The 22,511-nt window shown below is 46.0% G+C and overlaps 1 protein-coding gene across 4 annotated transcripts in view; it reads left to right on the top strand.

Moving 5' to 3' along the window:
• LOC135914958 (methionine aminopeptidase 1) overlaps positions 1–22,511 on the top strand; it is a 94,016-nt gene that overhangs the window by 15,250 nt on the left and 56,255 nt on the right. For all 4 annotated transcript variants that reach the window (XM_065447893.1, XM_065447894.2, XM_065447891.2 and 1 more), the window contains 2 exons: positions 11,317–11,377; positions 12,317–12,408. In XM_065447893.1, the coding sequence (XP_065303965.1) occupies positions 11,317–11,377; positions 12,317–12,408 (153 nt within the window). The remainder of the gene's footprint in view (positions 1–11,316; positions 11,378–12,316; positions 12,409–22,511) is intronic.

The following is a 22,511-nucleotide window of genomic DNA, read 5'->3' as shown; positions in this document are numbered from 1 at the left end:
CACATCCACACAACGTTGGAAAAGAAAAAAGAAAGCAGTGAACCTTGTCTCTTACTTGCACGCAGTAGGTGATGTTCTGAACATGGCGTCTGACGTGTTTCCGGTCCCTGCAATTGCTTTTTGCATCCAGCAAAAGCATAGCCTTTGAGATCTTTTTGTTACCCTGAGAGAGCTGTTGCTGTGGGTATGGGCTTCGACACCACCTATTAAGGGGAGATGCTTCGCGAAACAAGTTTTCTGTTTTTTAATTATTTGTACTAGAGGTTTAAAATACTGAAATAATGTAGATTTCAAATATATCTAGTTTTTCTATAGCTGCTATAATCTTTTAGTTATGCCCTACACATTGACAAAATATAGTAATCATTGCGGGTGCTTTCTTATGTATTAAAATTTTACAAAAAGTATCGTGCTGTACTTTATTTAGCTCAATGTAGACCAAAAATTGCCAATATCTATCCAAACAGCATGTACAATTACTGGAACTATGAACAAAAAAAGACATTTTAGCAATTTTTTTTCGCAATCCCATGAAATATAACCTTGTACTTTTTTAACTACAGCTGATAGATATTACAACTTCAAGTAGCTATCAGTGGTTTACATACCTTGAAGTGTATATATATGCCAAATTTTGTTAGTATAGGGCAAATATAAGTGCACTAGTTTATTTTCATGGGATTTAAAAAATGTTAGTTGAAGTGTAATAATTTTTTTTTCATTGTTCCACTACTTGTACCTGCTGTTTAGATAGATATCGGCACTTTGCAGTTTACAAAGAACTAAATAAGCTACAACGCAATGCTTTTTGTGAAAATTTAATACACAAGAAAGTGCCCGCAAAGATCACTATATTTAGTTGTGTGAAACATGACTCGAGAAATATAGCAGCCAGACAAAAACTAATGAGATATTTGAAATCTTTTTGAAGAACTCTATAATTGGCTTGATTTCCGCACCTCTAGTACAAATAATAAACTTTTTCGAGGAGCGTCTCCCCTTAAGCAGCTATAAATAATTTTCAATCATCAAATACTGTTGTACGTTTTGCAATATTGCTCCGTTTTTACTGTCTTATATATGATTACCAAAGCTCTAAATGCAATTTTAAGTCCCTGTTCTGCAAGTTTACATTGATGGTGAATTCTTCTGTGATCTTGGGGAAGTAAGGGACAGTGCTACCATCCTGGCCACCTCCCTGAAAAGTGGCCAAGACGATTGCATCAATTTCCCGGTGATGAAGTTGACAGGGCCATGTTCAAACCACCCCGCAGGGGCGTCTGCGTCAGCAGGCGTTTGATGTGTAGTGACACCACATACCCAAGCACATGAGGGTTGGACTCTCCCACGTATAGCCATGCGCGGCTTAGCCGTGTCTGAGGAAAAGGGGATCCTGGGTATTGAGCTGATGCTGGGTGTTTGGACCTTTAAGGCCCCCGGCAGAGGCCACACATCTCTTTGGCCTCTGCTTCACATAGATGGTGCCTCCAGACTGACCCATCTTGAGGAAATCGGCAGTCGCCTTTTCCTGTCCCCCCTCTACGATGTCTTTCTTTCTCTCTCACTTTCCCATCTTTCCCGTCTTCTAGTCACTTATTCTCACTTCCGAATTTCTGGGTGGCAAGGGTTAACCTTGTGTGGGTAGTCAACCTAGATTACAGCATATTTGGTTACAGGCAATGATGTACTGCTGATGTGCACACAACTTTCACTTGTGTCATCACATCCCCTTGTTGGGCTCGGTGGTGGGTGGCAGGCATCACTGCTGAACATAACACTACATACAATGGGATCAAGCTATCCTCCACTTTCTGATCGTCCCGCTCAAAAAAGGGGGCACACTGATGCAACACTCAACTTTTTTGCCCAACCAAAAGTGACATTCCCGAAGTTCCACATTGGGCATTGTGAAAATCCAGGTAAGACTATGCGAACAATGTCACCATTTCTCGTGTCAAAATCTCTCACTGAAACAAAAGGGCTAGGTTATGAATCAACGAAGATGGCTAGTGGTGACTTGCTGCTTGAGCTGAGTGAAACACAGCACAGCAAGCTAGTCCGACCTCGTGGCGATTGGGGACAACCCTGTCTTCGTTTCTCCTCACTGCTCACTTAACACAGTCTGTAAGGTAATATCTGAACAAGACCTTTTGGACCTAACTGAAACAGAACTGCTTGAAGGATGGAAGGAGCAAGATGTAATCAATATATGGAGAATTAAATTGATATGCGATACCAACAAAGCACCTAATTCTGACCTTTGGCATGAGTAACCGACCAGAGTCCATTGAGACAGGCTATATTAAGATCTATGTGAGACTGTACACTCGCCCACAAAATATCGCGGGGTGCGCGAGCGCATGGCAAAACGACCTTCCTCCCCTGCTAGCGGGGAACCACTCGTGTCGAGACCGACGCCTGCATGCATGCTAGTTCCTTTGAGACTGCAAGCATGCATGTTTCCGCGCTTCATCCTTGCGCGCCAGCAATATCTGAATGTAGCTGGGAGGTGCCCCTCTTGCGTTTGGCACTGTGGCAGCTTCGACAGGCAAAACTTTGTTTATACAACGGAAATCAAGAGTTCATTTTCGTCATGCTTGTCTCCTTCTGTAGACTTCTTTTCTGCCACACTCTTCTGTGGGAGAATGCCCCGTTCGTAAAAAGAAAGAAACAACGAAGATTTGCCACGAAAAGGTGCAGCGCAGAAAAAAAAAATGACTAGTTGCATTTGCCACCGGGCCCTATGTGTCAGCGCTCATGGCTCGACAAAAAGCGGCCACAGTGGCACGTGCAAGCTCGTGATTCTAAATACGCTTCACATAGTTGTGCTCGTCGAAGCCGCCACAGGGCTAATCGCAAGAGGGGCACCTCCCAGCTACATTCGGATATCGCCAGCGCGCAAGGTGGAAGCGCGGAAACATGCACGCTTGCAGCCTTGGAGGGATGCGCATGCGTGCAGGCATCGGTATTGACACCAGGGGTTCCCCACTAGCAGGGGAGGAGGGTCGTTTCGCTACGCGCTCGCGCACCCCACAATATTTTGTGGCCAAGTGTACGTACCGAATCACCACCGATGTTTCAAATGCCAAAGGTTTGGCCACGGCTCATTGAGCTGCCGTGGTCGGCTGACGTGTGCTAAATGTGGAGCGAATGACCACCCTGCAGATGACTGTCAAGATGAACTTCACTGTGCTAACTGTGATGCAGGGCCCACCGCATGCTCGCGGTCATGTCCCAAATGGAAACAAGAAAAAGAAATTTTAGCCTTTAAGGTAAAACAAAACATCTCTTTCAAAGAAGTGCGTAAGCATTTTTCTTTTGTTGAGCACACAACGTATGCCGATGTGGCGTGTCAGGCAGCGGCACCACCACGGCCAAAGGCGGCTACTACTATCACTAGCTGTGAGCTTGCAGTTCTGCCACCTGCCTCCTTGGTGAGTGCAGCTAGCGCTGCCTCATCTAACCTCAAAAAAGGGAATCTGACTCCTGAGTCAGTGACTCCCAAAACCCCGCGAGAGTCGAGGCCCGTGGCATGTGGCACACTGTCGCCGGTGCGGGCCATCCAGCGCCTCACAGGAGGCAATGGAGGTAACCCCAGGCCCTTCAGCGTCAACAGCGCCAAAGGATCAGTGTGCCTCATTAGAGCGTGCCAAGACAGGAAAACTCACTAGAGTTACTGTGCTTGTGAAAGGCCAAGTAACATAGCTATGCAATCTTGAACACAGAACCACTTGTTCCAGCTACAATGGCTGTACAAATGTTACAATGGAATGTCAGAGGACTTATTCATAATCTAGATTATGTAAAAGAACTCTTATATGAATTTAAACCAAAAGTGTTCTGTGTTCAAGAAACACACTTACGACCTTGCCACACAAGTTTTCTAAAACAGTTCGTAGTATTTCAAGAAGACCGTGATAACTGACTTGCCGCCTCAGGTGGAGTGGCTATATTTACAGACAAATCAGTTGCTTGTCAACATCTAAATATTCAGACATCTCTTGAAGCCGTAGAAATCTGTGCCATACTGTTTAACAAGTTGGTAATAGTTTGCTCTTTGTACAACCCTCCTAATCATGATCTAACCCTGGTTGAGTTTGAGAACTTGATAGACCAGCTTAACGAACCGCACATAACACTTGGAGACCTGAACGTCCACAATCTGCTTTGGGGCGATCCATGCTATGACTCGAGAGGACGTCTCAGAAAATTTGGTCATTTCAACTGGGGCATGTCTTTTTAACAAAAAAGAACCTACATTTTATAGCTCAGCACACCATACATTTTCTTCAGTTGATCTTGCCGTAGGTTTCTCATCACTGCTGCCATATCTAGAATGCAATGTCATAAAAAATTCTTACAGAAGTGACCATATTGTGCTGTTTCTGGCCACTGCAGATACGCTTGATCTCCTGGCCTGCCCAATGAAATGGAAATTTAATACAGATAATTGGGAGAAATTTAGAGAACTCTCCCCTCTTTCATACGACTCAATCAGACACCTAGCAATTGAGGAGACGAATGCATTTCTCACGGAACATATACTAAATGCAGCCTTAGAGTGTATCCCGCAAACAGGGTGCACTCGAGTTAATACCAAGCTGTGGTGGAACTGCGAATGTGAATTAGCTAAAAAGAGGCAGAATAAGGCGTGGGGGTAAGCGTTCATGTTACCCTAGTACAGAAAATCTAATAGCTTTCAAGCGAGCAAAGGCTAGTGGAAGGCACATCCAGCATGAGGCCAAGAGAGAAAGCTGGAGAAGCTACCTATCTTTCACACATAACCTTGTATGAAGATAAAAAGGTCTATGCGAGGGTGCGAAAGCTCAAGAGCCAAGCTCCTAGCCCACTCCCACTGGTAAATAATCTAGTTAACTCACTGGAACAAGCTGACACACTAGGTGAGCATTTTGAAAACATTTCTGGTTCACTTTACTATAAAAAAGAGTTTTTAGCGCACAAAAACAGGCTGAACGCAGACCACTTCTTTCCCATAAACGAAGTCGAGAGGGCTACAACAGCACTATAACAATACGTGAACTAAACATCGCTCTAAACAGCTGCCGAAATTCAGCTCCGGGTGAGGTCCAGGTCAGTTACGACATGCTAAAGAAACTGTCGCAGCAGACGCTTTAATGCTTGCTGGGCCTCTTTAGTAATATTTGTTATGCTGGCTGTTTGTCCGATAGCTGGAAAGAGGCAATCGTTATACCGATTCTCAAACAAGGCAAAGATATCTCTATGGTTGCAAATTATCGGCCGATAACGTTAACTAGTTGTGTATGCAAAGTCTGAAAAAATCATGAATCGCCGCATTATACATTTTTTGGAATACAATGGTATACTAGATCCGGTACAAGCTAGTTTCGTGCAGGTAGATCAACAATTGACAACATGGTCCTCCTTGAATCGTACATACGAGATGCCTTTGTCCATAATCAGTACTCGGTACTCTCTTTCTGCATTTTTTGATCTCGAAAAGGCATATGACACAGCATGGCGGTATGGCCTAGTGCAAGACTTGACCGTATATGGTATAAACGGAAACATGCTCCAAGTCATACAGAGTTAAATCTCAGATCAAAAGTTTCGTGTGAGCATAGGTAACAGACTATCTCAAACCTCTGTGCAGGAAAATGCTGTTCCCCAGGGAGGTGTACTTAGTCGTACGCTGTTCATTGTAACGATGAATTCACTTCGAACTTTCGTACCGCCAACAATCGCCTACTCGGTCTACGTAGACGTTCTGCAAATGAGCTTTAAATCTTGCAATTTATCCATATGTGACCGTCAGGGTCAGCTTTGTGTAAATAGACTATCAAGATACGCAAATGAGAATAGTTTCTATTTTAATACAGAGAAAACAACATGTGTACTATATACAAGAAAAAAAAGGCCTGCACCCTGATACATCCATTGAACTAAATGGACAGAAAGTGACGGTCAAAAGCAAACATAAATTTCTTGGCATCATTTTCGATATCAAACTTACATTTATTCCACACATCAAGAATTTAAAACTAAAATTCCTCAAATCGATAAACGTCATAAAGTTCCTTGCTCATTATTCCTGGGGAACTGACACGCAATGTCTGCTATCACTCTTCAATAGCCTTGTGAGGTCCCAAATGGACTATGGCAGCATAGTCTTTCAGTCAGCATCTAAAACAATGTTAAAGATGCTTGACCCCATGTACCATATAGGCATTCAGCTAACCACTGGTGCTTTTCAGACCAGCCCTGTTCAAAGTCTCTATGCAGAGTCCAATCAATTGCCCTTGGAATATCAGAGAACTACTTGGGAATCACATATGCCCCCCCCCAACGTAATAGCTCAGAGGGAACACCCGTGCAGAACATTAAAGGATGATCGAACATCTGAACAGCTGTACACGAATGGGCCATCACTAGCTCGGCTGTTTCCTTTGGTTGTCCCAACTGTTGCCGAAAAATTGGGGCTTAGTTTCTAAGATCTCTATGAAACTGGACCTAGTGATCTCATTGCTCCTTGGTGCCTCCGCCCAGTTCTGTGCGATAGGTCTTTTAAAGCGCTTGACAAGAAAAACTTGCCACGCAAGGCTATTATGCAACACTGAATACAAGTACAACACAACATACTTTTCAATGGACACCTCAAAGACTGCTAAGGCAGTCTCATGCGCTGCGCATAGTCACTGCTATAATATTACAAAAGCTCTCAATAGAACCTGCAGCATATTGCTACATGCGTGTGGTATTTGATTGTTTGAACGAGGTGCGTGGGTGCCATCACTTGAGAAAATAGGAGAAAGAATGAACTGGGCTCGTGCTGTGAATCTAACCAGTCAGCTCTGCAACTGCTGTTGTAAATATAACCTGTAAATAGTTGCTCGTCTTACTGACTCGTCCTTCGCATAACAATATTCTGGCGAGAAATGTGGGAATTCCGGATACACCAGCAGTAGACATCAGAACAATCAGGAGAGTTAGCCCATAGCAGCTATTGCTGTAAAAAAGAAGACTGGGTGGAACGTTCCCTGTCCTCGCCACAAAGCTCCGAAGCGGCCACACCGACCTCTTTTTAGCCATGGCTTCCGATGGAACCACCTCGTTGCCACCTACACCTGCGGCGCCAACCACAATGTACGTTACAATTCCTAGTCTCCGTGATCCTGGGACATTCTCACCCCAAAATGATGTTCACGTTGACGACTGGCTCAGCATATATGAGCGTGTTAGCCAAAGCCACCACTGGGACCCTACCATCCTGCTTGCCAATGCGATCTTTTATCAGGACGGGACACCGCATGTCTGGTTTCGCACCCATGAGATTGAGCTCTCCAGCTGGGACGTCTTCAAAGAGCGACTTCGCGACCTATTTGGCAACCCGTCAGGTCGCCAACAGGCTGCGCGAAAAGAGCTTGCCACCCGTGTCCAGTCAACCGAATCGTATGTCTCCTACATACAGGAATTGCTCGCGCTTTACGGAAAGTCGATGAGTACATGACCACCACCACCTGAGTACATTACCACTACCTAAACCGAATTACTAAAAAGGACGTTTACCCTTTACCACGAATCAACGACGCTCTTGATTGTCTTCACGGTGCCAAATACTTTTTGGCAATCGACCTTTGATTTGGTTATTGGCAGATTTCTGTCAATGAGCAAGACCACGAAAAGACCGCTTTCGGCACTGCGGATGGCCTCTACCAATTCAAGGTTATTCCATTCGGTTTATGCAATGCCCCCGCCACGTTCGAACGGATGATGACTCTGCTTCAAGGTTTCAAATGGTCAACTTGCCTTTGTTACTTTGACGACGTCCTCGGGTTTTCTCCTACATTTGAGATGCACCTTGAGCGCATCGCAGCTATCCTTGACGTCTTCTGCAAGGCTGGGCTCCAATTAAGTTTATCGAAGTGCCATTTTGGGCGCCGACAGATTACAGTGCTAGGCCATCTCGTCGAAGCTTCCAGAGTACAACCCAACCCAGAGAAGGTTCGAGCAGTAATGGCTTTTCCTGTACTCAGCCTGTCAAAGACGTCCATAGTTTTGTGGGGCTGTGTTCTTATTTCCGATGGTTAGTGAAAGATTTCACAGCACTCCCTCGACCACTCACTGAACTTCTGAAGAAAGACGTGCCTTTTATGTGGGGTTCCCCTCAGACTGCCTCATTTTCACGCCTTATCACGATTCTCACCACTCCACTGGTCTTGGCCCACTTTGACTTGTCCGCACCTACAGAGGTCCGAACCGATGCCAGTGGTTATGGAATCGGCGTCGTCTTATCGCAATGCCAACACGGACACGACCACGTTATAGCCTACGCTAGCCGGCTCCTGACAACTGCAGAGCGCAACTATTCGATTATGGAGCACGAATGTCTTGCTCTCGTCTGGGCTGTTTCAAAGTTCTGCCCATATTTATATGGCATGCCCTTCTCAGTAATCACAGACCATCATGCGCTCTGTTGGCTTTCATCGCTCGAAGATCCTGCTGGCCGGCTCGGTCGTTTGGCCCTCCGACTACAAGAATACGCCTACACAGTGACTTACAAGTTGGGACGCCAACACCAGGACGCAGATTGCCTCTCTCACTACCCAGTCAAAGACGCGACCTCTACGTCTGATACTGACACCGACGCCTGTGTTCTTTTTGTTTATCCACTGCTTTCATGTCACCGTCGAGCAGCGCCGTGACCTGTCCTTGCGTATCATCATTGACTGCCTGGAATCGTCACTTGCCAACAGTTTCCTTTGCTTATTCACACGTCAAGATGGCGTACTCTACCGCCACAACATTCACCCCGATGGCCCTGCATTACTCCTTTTGATCCCTAAACACCTTCACCCAGGGAGGTCAGTGGGCAGTGGGGAGGTCACCCAGGTGACCTCCCCACTGCCGGTCACCTGGGTGTGTCACGTACCTACGACCGGATCCGCCGACGCTTCTTTTGGCCAGGCCTTGCTCGCTCCGTTCGAAGATACGTAGCTGCGTGTGAGAAATGCCAGCGACACAAGACGCCGTCGACGCTCCCTGCTGGGTATCTTCAACCACTCTACATTCCCGTGGAACCATTTTTTCGGGTTGGTTTGGACTTACTTGGTCCTTTTCCTCTTTCTACCTCTGGGAACAGGTGGATCGCTGTGGCCACGGATTACGCCACGCGCTACTGCATCACCCGAGCGCTTCCTACAAGCTGCGCCACAGACATTGCTGATTTTCTTCTACGCGTCATGATTTTTATTACGTGGAGCTCCGCGACAACTTCTCACAGACCGTGGCCGGACATTCCTATCAAATGTCATCGTGGTCATCCTGCAGTCGTGTGCCACGAGGCACAAGCTATCCATGTCAACCATCCTCAAACAAATGGCCTCACGGAATGCTCAATCGCACTCTCACGGACATGCTCGCGAAATATGTCTCTTCAGACCACATTGACTGGGACCTCGCTCTACCGTTTGTCACATTTGCGTATAATTCCTCGCGCCACGACACAGCCGGTTATTCCCCATTTTTCTTCTGTTCGGCCGAGAACCAGCACTGCCCCTCGACACAACCCTCCCTGTTCACGCAGCACTGACCAGTGAATATGCACTTGACGCCATCGCGTGCTGTGCCCATGCAAGGGAAATTGCCCGTGACCGCCTTCTGAAATCCCAAGAGAGTCAAAGGCGTTTGTAGGACCGGCGAAACCGAGACGTGCACTTCCTGCCTGGTTCTTTGGTGCTTCTATGGTCTCCGTCGCGTCAGGTCGGTCTGTCAGAAAAACTGCTGCCTCGTTACACAGGCCCATACCGAGTGCTTCGTGCCATGACTCCTGTCACCTACGAGATCGCCCCTGACGCCCCATCTGCTTCCCAGTCCAGTGATATCGTGCGCGTTGCACGACTGAAGCACGATCACACCCTCCCAGTGATGACATATGATGACATACCACTGCCAAAGCATATGGTATATGGCTGTGGATCATGTACGACAACATAGCATACAAAAAGCTATTATCTGCACAGATGCTCCAAGTGTCATAACTGCATTAGCCGGGGGAAAGCTGGGGGATAACCCTGTTTTTAATCAGCTGCTGAAATCCATTCATCATGCTTACAATGAAGAACTTTATGCTAGGTACTGGGGCATTGCGACAGAACAGGAAACGAGGTGGCAGATCAGAATGCTAGAGAAGCTGGTCTACATGGTGACATTGAAGTTACTAAGGTCCCTAGTCGAGATATTAAACCTTCCGTCCGTAACCGGCTGCACCAGCACTGGCAGCATCAGTGAGATAAAGAAACTGACAACCAATTACCTGCAATAAAACCCCAACTAGGGAAATTTTTTCAGCAGAAAGTAACAAGACTGACAGAAACTACACTGTGCAGGCTACACACGTATGTAACACACATTTACCTATTAACAGGCACACAACCACTTATATGCGCAAAATGGGGAGAACAACTAACAGTCCAGCACATATTAATTGGATGTCCAAGTCTTCACCATGCAAGAGTACAGCACTTTCAAGAAATTTACACGCATAATATACCATCACACCTTGCATTATTTTTATCCCATGACCCTATGTTCAGTGTCAGCAGAGTTTTTAAATACCTTGCCAATGTCAATTTTTTAAACGATGTGTACTATAACCCAAACCACCATGCTCCATCACAAATGTGAGGAGCCTGAGGAGTTCAATGCCTCGAGGTCTTGCACCTTTTCGCAAGGTAAAAGTACTTTGCTGACGGCTTCGAGGCAAAATTTATTGCTTATAATTACTGAACACTACGAATAATCTGTATAACACATACATAGCATATAACATATAACAAGTGGTCACTCATAGTCACCGAAATCTCTAACCCACGCTCAGCTGAAATATCTGATATAACATTAACAGCATTGCTTAGCTAAGCCTTTTATATCTTTGTAACTAGGAAATATTTACCCCTTTATATAGCACACTTCAACATGCTTACCATTCTGGTCTGATTCTTGTATTTATGCTATAAATCATTGACTATATGACGCTCTTTGGCCAAAAACGCCCTTGTGTCATTAAAACCCATCGAACATCATGTTCGAACCAGCAGTGATGCAAACTGAAGGCTTGCATTCTCTGTTGCTGTAAGGACTTCTGGGCAGTAAGTGAACATTTTTGGCCAGCCAGAACCGATCGACGTGGCGAATGATAATAACTGGCCAGTGTTCACCACGCCACAGGTTGTTGCTTGTCACCGCCACTGGCCATTTGTGTGCATGGGTTTATCGCTATTAAAGTGTGAATGCTGCACAGCAAACTTAATACACTATCTGAAATTATCTTCTGTGCAGTCCCCAAAGCGCGAGGTTCCTGAGCACATCATGCGCCCTGACTATGCAGATCATCCAGATGGTCAGTCCTGTATTTGCATGCTTAACAGAAAGCTTCACCTTGTACTTTCTCTGTTGGTCATTGTAGGGAAATGCAACATCAAAGCTACCCATTTATTCTAGCCAGACATGATTGATTAAGTTTAGATGTCTTCAAATGCTAATTTCTGCTAAGTTGTGGCTCTGTGGCTGTGTTGTGTGACTGAGCAAGAGGTTGCGGGTTCAATTTCTGGCTGTGACTGCCACATTTTGATGGGGGCGAAATGCAAGAACACTCACGTACTTAGATTTAAGTGTATGTGAAAGAGTGCCAAGTGACCAAAATTAATCCAGAACCTTCCGCTACGGCTACACTCGTAGCCTGTGTTGTTTTGGGAGGGTAAACCCCTTAATTTAATTTCATAAAGTTTGTTTTACATTTGCAAATTTCAGTGAAGGCTGGAAGGTAAAAGCAGCAGTAGCTGCTCGTAGAATTGCATGCTTTTAGATAAACCTATGCCCAGGAACTTATAGTATGCTGTTTTAGGTGTCGACCCAGCATGCACAAGCTTTTGAGGAAAGTATTCAGATGTTACAACAAACGTGTTTGTGATTTGCTTGTAGATAGTACATTTTCCACTTCTCACCGCAATTTTTAATAGTGTGTGTGTGTGACCATGATTAAGGAAGAAAAAACAGCATTATCTCATACAGACACCAATTTATTCAAAAGGAGCCTGAAACTTGCACATAGAGCAAACCGCTAAACTGGTAGAAATATAAGCAGCTTGGTTGTGTCTTTACCTTTGTGGGGGTGAAATGCAAAAATGCCTTTGTACCGTGCATGGGTGCACATTAAAAAACATCAGGTGTTCAGAATTAATCAGTAGTCCCCCACTATGGCTTGCCTCATAATCATATTGTGATTTTGGCACGTAAGACCCCAGAATTAATTTTTTGTCTTCCCTTTTTATCTTCTTAGGCATCCCACTGAGTGAACAAGCTGCTAAGCATTCATCATCCATTAAGGTCTTGAATGAAGAGGAGATTGAAGGTGTTCGTCTGGCTTCTAAGGCAAGTGGAATTTAAAATAGACGCAAAAATTATGCATAATTTCTGAAGTGACAGCATATTGGATGTACAAAGTGTGCCAACAAAGTGTGCCAAATTTTGGCATTTGTTTAAATAGCACATAGTCCACTGCTTTTCTTGTGCTATGTTGAGCAGTGTTTGAAACCATTGCTCAAGAGAATTTTACTTGAAGGGACATCAAATATAATTTCAATTTTGGTTGTATATTGTAGACTGTATTGTATAGACCAATAGTGCACCACTCTGTGATCCGGGGCTCTGATCTAAATATTCTTAGAACTCGGGAAGTGGAGAGATAGCTGGCACCTCTGTGAACAGCTCCAGCCTACGAGTCATTAAGCCTTTTGTGAACAAGTGTTGCCTGCAAGGAGGAGGAGGAGGAGGAGGAACTTTATTATTGCAGAAACTGTTGCGCGGTTTATTCCTGGGTGGTTCCCTCTGACAGGGCTCCACTGGCGATCGCGGCTCGCCGGGCCTGGTCGAGGGTCGCCAGTTGGCTTCCCAGGTCCAGTTCGGAGAGTCTCGCCTCCCAAGACCATGTAGTGAGTGTGTGTGTTGTGACTCATGGCGAAATTGCGTCGCCCGGACGGTTGGTACATTCGTGTGTTATGGGCGCGAGTGTTGCTGTGTGCATGCTACACCAGGGACATGTGCGGGACGTATAACTGTCTGGGGAGATTGCGTGTAGACGAGACAAGTGTGAGTATGTGTTAGTTTGCAGGTGGCGCCAGTCCCTTGCCTGGAGTTTATTGAGAGCTTTGTGTGGGGGAGCGTATTGCGTTCTTCCGAGACGTTGGTCCTGTAGTATTTGTTGACCTGTCGTTAATAACTCGTCGGTCGCTTGTCGGTCTGTCGGGGGCTGAAGAATGGTGTGGTCTGCTGCTCGGCTAGTGAGACCTCGAGCTGCGCAGTCCGCCTCTTTGTTTCCCCGCAGGCCTTCGTGCCCGGGGCACCAGACGATACCGTGGGTCCTTTCTAGTGAGCGACCCAGGATTCGAATGGCTTGTATAGGGAGCGTTCCATTCATGTATAAATGACACGATCAGAAAAACATTTCTTGCTTAGTGTCACTATTGAATGCAATGTTTCAGGCTAAATGTCTTAGGCCAACGCTGAATAGCAGGCAGCAAGTATCATTTGTTGGTTTAGAGCAGGAACACAGGACAAGGAAACGAAGTTTGTCATGCGACTCACTCTCTTTTGAAAGCACATTAAGAGGAGACAGACCAATGCAAGATCTCCGGCTGTAGTGATATCACTCATGCAATGTAATGCAAATGCAATGTACACTTGACTCTGTGCAAGTTCCAAATGACGAAACTAGAAGTGGGATGAAGCCACTTGTATATACATCCTGCCTGGTGTTACCCCCCTATTGCTGAGAAAGTTTCCACAAAATATTTTTTGTTTTCGAGGATGCTTATTTTTAAGTGTATTCGGCACATTTATGTGGATATATATATAGGGTGGTTTCTTCAAAGTTCAGCACGCAGGACCCAACATAACATTTGCAGGAAAGAAACGACAAACTTTTTGGAAGTAAGACATGTTTACTTAACGTTTTTGGCTGGTGGACCTGTCTTTGTCAGAGTACAGGAAGTATATATATATTGTTACAAGCATGGGGAAAAGGGGTTTATTTAGGTGTGCGAGAGCAGGAACGGCAGGCTACGAACAACAGCAGTGGCAGCTGCAGAGTCTTCGTTCTCCTCTTCCCTTCTCTTCTTGATCCCCGCGTCCCTTCTACGCGCTTGGACGTAACATACCTCTCCTCGCAGACAAAGCCCACTGGGCGAGTCAACTAGCTTGTCATGGCGTGCATGATTTCAACCATGTGACATCCGCGACTTGTGTCCTAGCAGAACGTCTACCAGTGTTCGTGAGGTGCGCTAGAGTATAGTTCACTTCGCTGACTTTGTCGATGACAATATACGGTCCATCGTAGCTTGCCAGCAGCTTTTGGCACAAACCGCGCTTCCTTGTGGAGTCCAAAGCCAAACGAGATCACCAGGGTGATATGTAACAGGCTGATGTCGTGCGTTGTAGCGGGCTTTGGAGTTTTGTTGCGATGCCAAAGTCCGCAGACGTGCAAGTCTCCGAGCCTCTTCAGCGAGGCATAGTGTATCAGCGACCGTGGGATTGTCGTGGTGGTAAAAAGGGAGGACAGTGTCGAGCGTATACCGGGGCGACCGAGCGTATAGAAGGAAGAAGGGGCTGTAGCCGGTTGTCTCGTGCTTGGCGGTGTTGTAGACATAAGTAATAAACGGTAGAACTTCATCCCAATTTTTGTCATCGGACGCAACATACATGGAAAGCATACTGGTGATTGTTCGATTAGTGCGCTCAGTGAGGCCGTTCATTTGCGGATGATACGGCGTCGAGGGCCTGAGGTGCGGGTTACATAAACACACAAGCTCTTCCACGATATCCGCCATGAATTGACGTCCCCAGTCACTTATAATAACACCAAGCGGTCCATGTCGCAGAACAATAGCGTGAAGTAAGAAGAGCGACACTTCGGTGGCAGTGGCTGATGGTACAGCCGCCGTCTCGCAATAGCATGTGAAATAGTTGGCGCAGACAATTATCCAGCGGTTCCCCTTAGATGGTTTTGGAAAAGGGCCTAACAGATTAATTCCAACTTGCCGAAAGGGTGAGCTGGGAGGTGGCACAGGTTGAAGGAGACCAGATGGGGCAGTGGTTGGGCGTTTCCGACGCTGGCACTGTATGCAGCTGGTGACATACAACTCAACCGAATGTCGCATCCGGGGCCAGTAAAAGCGTTCGTGAATGTGATAAAGGGTGTGCACAGTGCCTAAGTGACTGGAGGTAAGTCATCGTGCATAGCCTGAAGGATTGCTGGCCGAAGACGCTCCGGCACCACTAGAAGGAAGCGTGCACCCGTGCTTGAGTAGTTCCTTTTGTACAGGAGCCCATCACGCACACAGTAGCTGCTTGTTGCACTTGAATCTGATTTTTCATCATGTCACTCGCTTGTTCCCCGATTATCTTGCGCTCGTTAGGCGACACGCGATAAGGCTTCTGCCTGATCGGGCGCGCAGGTCCCGTATCGATAGTCTGGCATGTTCGTGACTCGGGAATCGTGAATGCTTTGTCCGGTTGCGCAAAGTCAAACACTGACAGATGCTTAAAAAGCGTATCCACCAAGGTATGGCGCTCCCTTGTGCTGAGAGATTTATCATAGACAGAAGCTTTTTGTCTGAGACGGGGCGAAGGTCAGCAGGTTCACACGGCGGGTCAGCTAGTAAGGCTACGGACGAAGACGTGTATTCTGTAAAGTAGGCGAGTTTCAAGCCGTCTGGAAGCAGGACGAGTTCTGCCGAGCAGTTGGCCGTCCACAAGCCAGCACGCCCGTTGCCGGCGTATACCACACAATGAGGGACAAAAACGTTCTTCTTCACACAATTTAGATGCATTGGCTCTACGGAGACATCGAAACTGTCTGGAACTTCACCGCGACATACAACCGGCTCGCACACAGAGGTGGATGCAGGCACAGCAGTATCTGCAGATACACAAAGTTCACGCAGTTCACGCATGCAGCTTTCCAAACCCTATATATATATTTTTATATATTGTTACGCCCACAAAAGGCATTAATTTTCAAGCCGGGTAGAGTTAGACGCGATGGCCTTGATCAACTGAGTGCCTGTCGAGATTCAGCTAGCCAGCCGCACGTCGTCTTCCTCATTCACCTCTCTTCGGTGCCCCCCCCATACTGTTTGTTGAGGTGTAAACCCACTACGCACGCAAGAGCGTCACATTTCCCTCTGCGCAGACTAACCCCCGAATGCAGAGATCTAACTTGGCTCGAACTTGACTTCTGGCAGTCTCAAGACAGCTTCGCCGCGCGTCGTAAATCGTTCTTGATCTTGCGGATGACTTGCGAACGACTTGTCTGCATCTAAGTCCGCTCAAGTTTCAAGTCTGCTCCCGGGCTAGCTTGAAACTGACTTCGTGTGTTATTCCAACATGGCAGCCTCCCGAACGGATGTCGCGCGTAGGTTAGCTGCTTTTGAGTTTTCTGGCCACGCCATGGATACAGCATTTTCAGAGGCGCAGCCCTTGCCGAAAATTCCGCGACCCACCCTACGTGACTGAGGGAATCCGATGGAGCTGTACGACGACGAACAATTTCTCGGTCGCTACAGATTCACGAAGAACACCGTGCCACTTCTCACTATGTAGCCTATCCGGGTAAGCGGGTACAACAGAGGACCGCCTGGGTGCCTCCCATGCTGCAGTTGCTGATGGCTGTGATGTTTTACGGTGCTGGCACGTTTCAAACAGTCACCGGAGGTCCGGTCCGCATTCCTCAGTCAACAGTGTGCCGCGCAGTTGGAAAGGTGACTCTGCTCATCGCGAAGCACCCGCGCCCGATGCTGGTGCGCTTCCCGCAGTCGCGGAAAGATTGATTGCAAGCGCATTTTCTCATCTCCTGTGACTACACATGCCATCACCAGTTATTAGCACTCACGACCATATTTACGCTCAGCATTCCGAACTGTCACGCACTCATCCACCGAATACGAAACATGCGCATTAACATAATAAAAAGTAGCCCAAATAAGTCAGTCATGCAGAACATGTGGGCTTACCAGTTTTGTGGCGCTTTCCCTTTTCTTTCGCAGCTTCCTCTTTCCGTTTTTGCTTCAGGTTCGTCCAGCATTTTTTCAGTTGCAGGTGATCGCGCCGCGTAATCCCGTGGTTGGCATTATAATGTTTTGCGATTTCTTTCCATGTCTGATACTTCTTGGTCAACGACGCGACATCAGTTTTCTTGCATTCCACAATATGCTTGTAGTCGTTCACGAGTGTCGTCAGCAGGCTCTTCTCCTCTTCTGTAAAACGGGGTGCCGTCTTGCGTTGCGGTGCATTCTCTTGGGAGGAGAGCGTACGTGAGTGCGACATTTCAGCGTCAAAGCCTGTTGACAGAACAGCAATTTCGTGCCAAATGCGGCACACGGCCGTCACGCGAGCCCCACAACTTGTTTTCCTAACAGACGACATTCCTAGCAGACGACACGCACTGCCAATTTGCGATGTCTACGACTGTGCCACACTCTCCCTCTCGTTGTTCTCGACAAACCCTCCATGCGAAGTAGACAAATCGTTTGCATGTGTCATTTTATTTATTTATTTTGTTTTTTATCGGGTGTTGTCACCCATATGGGTCCGGGCAGGGGACTCTATGGCGCTCGGTACTCTTCGTTCGCAGCACATGTTGCAGTTTTTTTTCTTGTTTGTGACTCCGGCCTAGTGCGTTCGAATAGGTTGGGCTTTTCTTCAAAGGGTGACGTGGCCCGTGCAGAACAAGGGCCGTCGCTTTCCTCCTGGAATGCCTATAGGCGAAAGGGGACGCGCGAGCTCCTTCAGAAACCAACCGTGTGCCTCGTCTCGGCCTCTTGTATCCGGTTGCCGGCCCAGACAGCGCATGAATGCCTTGCGGCAATTGAGGACAAAAGCCGTTTAAAGACCACCATACGAACCAACCATTTCGTTCGCTTCTCTACGGCCAGTTATACAAACATGCAACAAGACCTCTGAGTTAAAGATAAGCTAAAACCAAAATAAATGTGACGATAAAATTGATTTGCACTCAAATACACTGTCGCCTAAAAGTGTAGTGGCGACTTGAAGAAATGGTGAAACCTGCAACTCAAAAAGCGCGCCAAAACACCGAAACTTGAAGACCACTTAAACCCGCCGGGAACGCGCACTTTCCGCAAGCAACACTGCCAATCGCAGCGGCAGACGTAGCCAGATGGGATAAGTTTACGCAAACTATACTTCAGCACTTATGCACTGGTGGAAATTTGGAAAGATACATACTTTTTTGCTGTACAATGTGCCTTACGCTAATAAATTTATTGTTAATCTCCAACGCAGACGAGCAACCTGCTTTTGCATTGAAGCACAGTCTTGACTTGACGAAGCAAGTCAGCTCGAGCGTCTATGAAATGCGAAAGCCGACTTGGGCGTTTTGAAGTCTGCCTCTTGCTTCGGGCCGACTTCGTCAAGTCAAGTCCAAGCCCGATCCAAGTTAGATCTCTGCATTTGGGGGTAAGCCCGCCGGGCAAGTCAAACACGCTGTCGAGAAATAAAGGGCTTTAAGCGGGCAACATGCGAAAGTTCAGTCTTTGCTGACCGTTGGCCACTTGACGTCAGACGTGCTATGCAGTAGGTTATTTCGCTGATACGCTCAGTAATAACATAGGGTCCAACATAGTGGGCCAGCAGTTTTTCACATAATCCACATTTTCTGGTTGGTTTCCAGAGCCACACTAAATCACTAGGGTCATATATCACGTGTCGGCGTTGGCGGTCGTAGCGTGCCTTCGAGCGGTCTTGTGAAACAAGAGTGTGCAAAGAAGCAAGTCGTCTGGCTTCTTCAGCAAGACAGGCTGTCTCTGATATACAAAGATTATCGTGGCTGGAAAACGGGAAGATAGTGTCTAGTGTATAATGAGGAGGATGGGCGTTAAGAAGAAAGAAGGGACTGTAGCCCGTAACTTCGTGCTGTGAGGTGTTAAATGCGTACGTACTGAAAGTTAGCATGCTGTCCAAGTTCTTATGATCTGACGCAACATACATGGACAGCATCTTAATAAGAATATATATATATATATATATATATATATATATATATATATATATATATATATATATATATATATATGGTATATATATATATATATATATATATATATATATATATATATATATATATATATGCTAACTTCTCTCTACGTCACACTTCTTATACATACGCATGTGTGTGTGTTTGTGCATTTTTCTTTTTTTTTCTTTCTTTCTTGCACTTGAAAAAACTTCCTGTGAGCTCGAAGCATTGTTCACTGAAGTGACGTCCTTATATGGGAATTTGCAAGACCTCATAGTAGTAGACAGTTCAATTTCACAGCTTGAGTCCTCTCCCACCACCAAGAATCTGATGTCTCTTGGTGGCGTAATCTTCTTTCGTGTAATTGTCGTGTACTTCACTATCACTAATACTGCTTCGCCTTTCCGGCGAAACTGCAGCCTCTATGTTTTCTTTTTTCTGTGAGTCTGATTATAAGTGCTCCTGTGCATGACTGTTGTTCATTCTGATTTCGAGTGAATCCGGCTTGGCCTCATTTTCGGTTACTGAATGAATTATACAGGGTGCCCCAACTATCATGCACCAAGCCTTAAATAAAGAGCAGGTGCATTACTCGAAGAAAACCTAGTGCATATTGCTTCTAGTACAGTGGAGTATCCGCCAGTAATTCTTCCGGTCCCGAAATTTAATTCGACAATTGCAATTGATCATCTACTTCGAGAAATACTGTCCTAATTATCAAAGTGTCAATGAGGCATTTGTAGGCACCTCCAAATGACATCTAACTGCCGCATTTCCAGCGACACACTGATTGCGTGCAATTTTTTCTGACTCGCAAACAAACCTCACGAAATATGAAGAATACCCCATGACTGCGCTCCCATCCACATCGTAAAGCAGCGCCCCCAATTAAGCTGATTGAGCGCTACTGCATTGCCTGTCGCAAGCCTCAAGAGACAGCGCATCGCCTTGATAATGGTACGGAAGGAGCACCAACAGCAGGTTTCGCGGCTTTGCAGCTATTCCTTCCTCTCTACGTCACACTTCTTATCCATCTCTCAAGGCCAACTGATCACATTGATCACAAAAGCCTCTTGATAATGCAGCCGAAGCACCACTTTGACCACGCACGAAATGCGAAAAACAATGTAATAGGCATAGCATGTTTCAAAATCCCGGCTTGCACCACATCAACAGATTGCGCGCACAGCTATATTTTGCGCCAGAAATTTGCTTAGGACCAAAGCCAAATTAAAGTGACGGTTTTATTTTTTTTTTATGAAAGTGTGGATACGTGCTGCAGGAACAGGGTCGTGGGAAAAAATAAAAGTGAAATAGACAGACTGGGAAGCAACCCACGTGTAAGAGAAGGCAAAACCGATGCATTCAAGAAAGTAAATATAGCATTTCTAAATGAGCCGAATTGGCACTTGGGAAGCCTGCACACAAACACACACACACACACACACACCAAAAAAAAAAAACATCAGATTTCAGTGTGCCCTTATTATCTACAAATTCGTAAGCACCGTTGAGCACCAGCTGCTGCCTAGAGGACATGTTCGAATAGGTCTCCTTTTGCAGCTACGCAGTACTGAGTCCGCTTTATCACATCTTCAATGGCTTTCTTGATGACCTATGCTGGAATTCTACGGCAGACATCCGTTATCCTTGCCTTGAACTAATTTGATGTCTGTCTCAATTATGTAAGCACTATCTTTCACATAACCCCAAAGAAATCGATTGGAGAGAGGTCAGGTGACCTAGCTGGCAAATTTACAGGCCCATGCCTTCAAATCTATTGTGTATGAAAAGTCTCATCCAGCCTATTTGCTAGAACATTTGCTGGATGGATGGAGCAAATGGAGGAGCAAAGATGGAGCCCTATGCAGCTGTTTTTTGAAGCTGCCGGTTTGTCTCGGGTTTTCATCACTTCTCATGATAGTCAACACGCTTAGTCTACCGCCACACTTCCATGACTGATATAAATTTGCGGCCTTCCTCTTGTTCTCATTTGCAGCTCCCTAAGCAAGGATCATTTTTACCTTCTGCTCATTAGAGAAAGACATGGCATGGCGACTGGGACAAAACAAGACGCACCTTGAAACATTTCTGCTGATGACAGTTCGCGTTTATGGTGATAGGTTTCGCGGCAAAAAAAAAGAACCATCCGTGCACTTTATCTACGCTAAGACAACAGCTATCACAGCTTGTTTCCAACTAATAACCAAATGCGACGTGTTACTTCGGCCGAGGTGCGGTAGATAAGGCACTAGCTCGATCACTATGTTTTACAGTGGAGTTGTATACAGCTAGCCAATTCGTCCGTCTGTATGCTGAAAACTCCTTCGGTGCAACCCAAGTGAAAGAGAGGCGCATGATAAGCTGTGCCAGTAGTGACGTCATTCCTCTCCGTCGCAGCCGAGCGGGCATGCAACAGTTTCTCTCCGGCTCCGAAATGGGTAGGCCACGCATCATACGTACTCCTGAGGAGCAGGCAGCTTTTGATCAGCAATATCATGAGCAGAACCTGGAACGAGCTCATCTACGCCATCCTGATGCTGCAGCCCGGACACAAGAACAGGCTCGTGCAGCCGAGCACAAGCAGCAACTGCGTACCGAAGATCCAGCAGCCTACCAAGCCGTTGTTTAATGAACCGTCAGGATAAACCCAGTGATAAACACCGGGGCTGCACGTTCCAGCTTCACTGGCTAACTATCTGTATGGAGTACTTGGGCAGTGATCTTTTTCTTTATTTCCTTTATTTCAATCTGGCTAACTCGGAAGGAGCCTGTTCGAGGGCACTGCTTTATGATGTGGGTGGGAGCGCAGTCACATAGTATTCACCATATTTCGCAGGGTTCATTTATGAGTCGGAAAATATTAGCATGCACTTAGTTTATCGCTGAAAATACCACAGTTAGATGTGCCTTGGCTGTGCCTAAAAATGCCTTGACGCTTCGATAATTATATGTCTCGAGTTAGATAATGAATTACAATTAGCTAATGAAATCTCAGTAATGAAAAAATTACTAGCAGCTACTCCACTGTACTGGAAGCAATATGCACTAGATTTTCTTCGAGTAATGCATTGCTTATTTTTAAAAAATCTTGGTGCATGATAGTTGATTGGGTCACCCTGTATTTATATATGACCTCTGCATGCAAGTGACGATATTTCCATCCCTGATAAATGTTGTAAATTATTAGAAGTGCTTTTTAATGAGTCGTTAGCTTTGCTTATAATTGGAAAGAGAAGTTATACTGAGACACATATCATTCACATGCATTTCACACGCCGTTGATAACAGACTCTGCTGAAAGGGTCACTAAAGTCTACAGGTTTATTTCAGGGTCAGAAAAGTGCACAATGCATTTTGAAGTGAAGTGAACATACAGCAACATGGTTCAGAACAATATTCATTTAGGCTAGATGGTGCATACTTGAATTAGGAAATGCCC

Source organism: Dermacentor albipictus, unplaced genomic scaffold (assembly GCF_038994185.2).
Source record: "Dermacentor albipictus isolate Rhodes 1998 colony unplaced genomic scaffold, USDA_Dalb.pri_finalv2 scaffold_11, whole genome shotgun sequence".
NCBI classification, from domain to species: domain Eukaryota; kingdom Metazoa; phylum Arthropoda; class Arachnida; order Ixodida; family Ixodidae; genus Dermacentor; species Dermacentor albipictus.
Note: the sequence above shows the minus strand (reverse complement) of the source record. Positions and strands in the feature narration are given on the sequence as shown.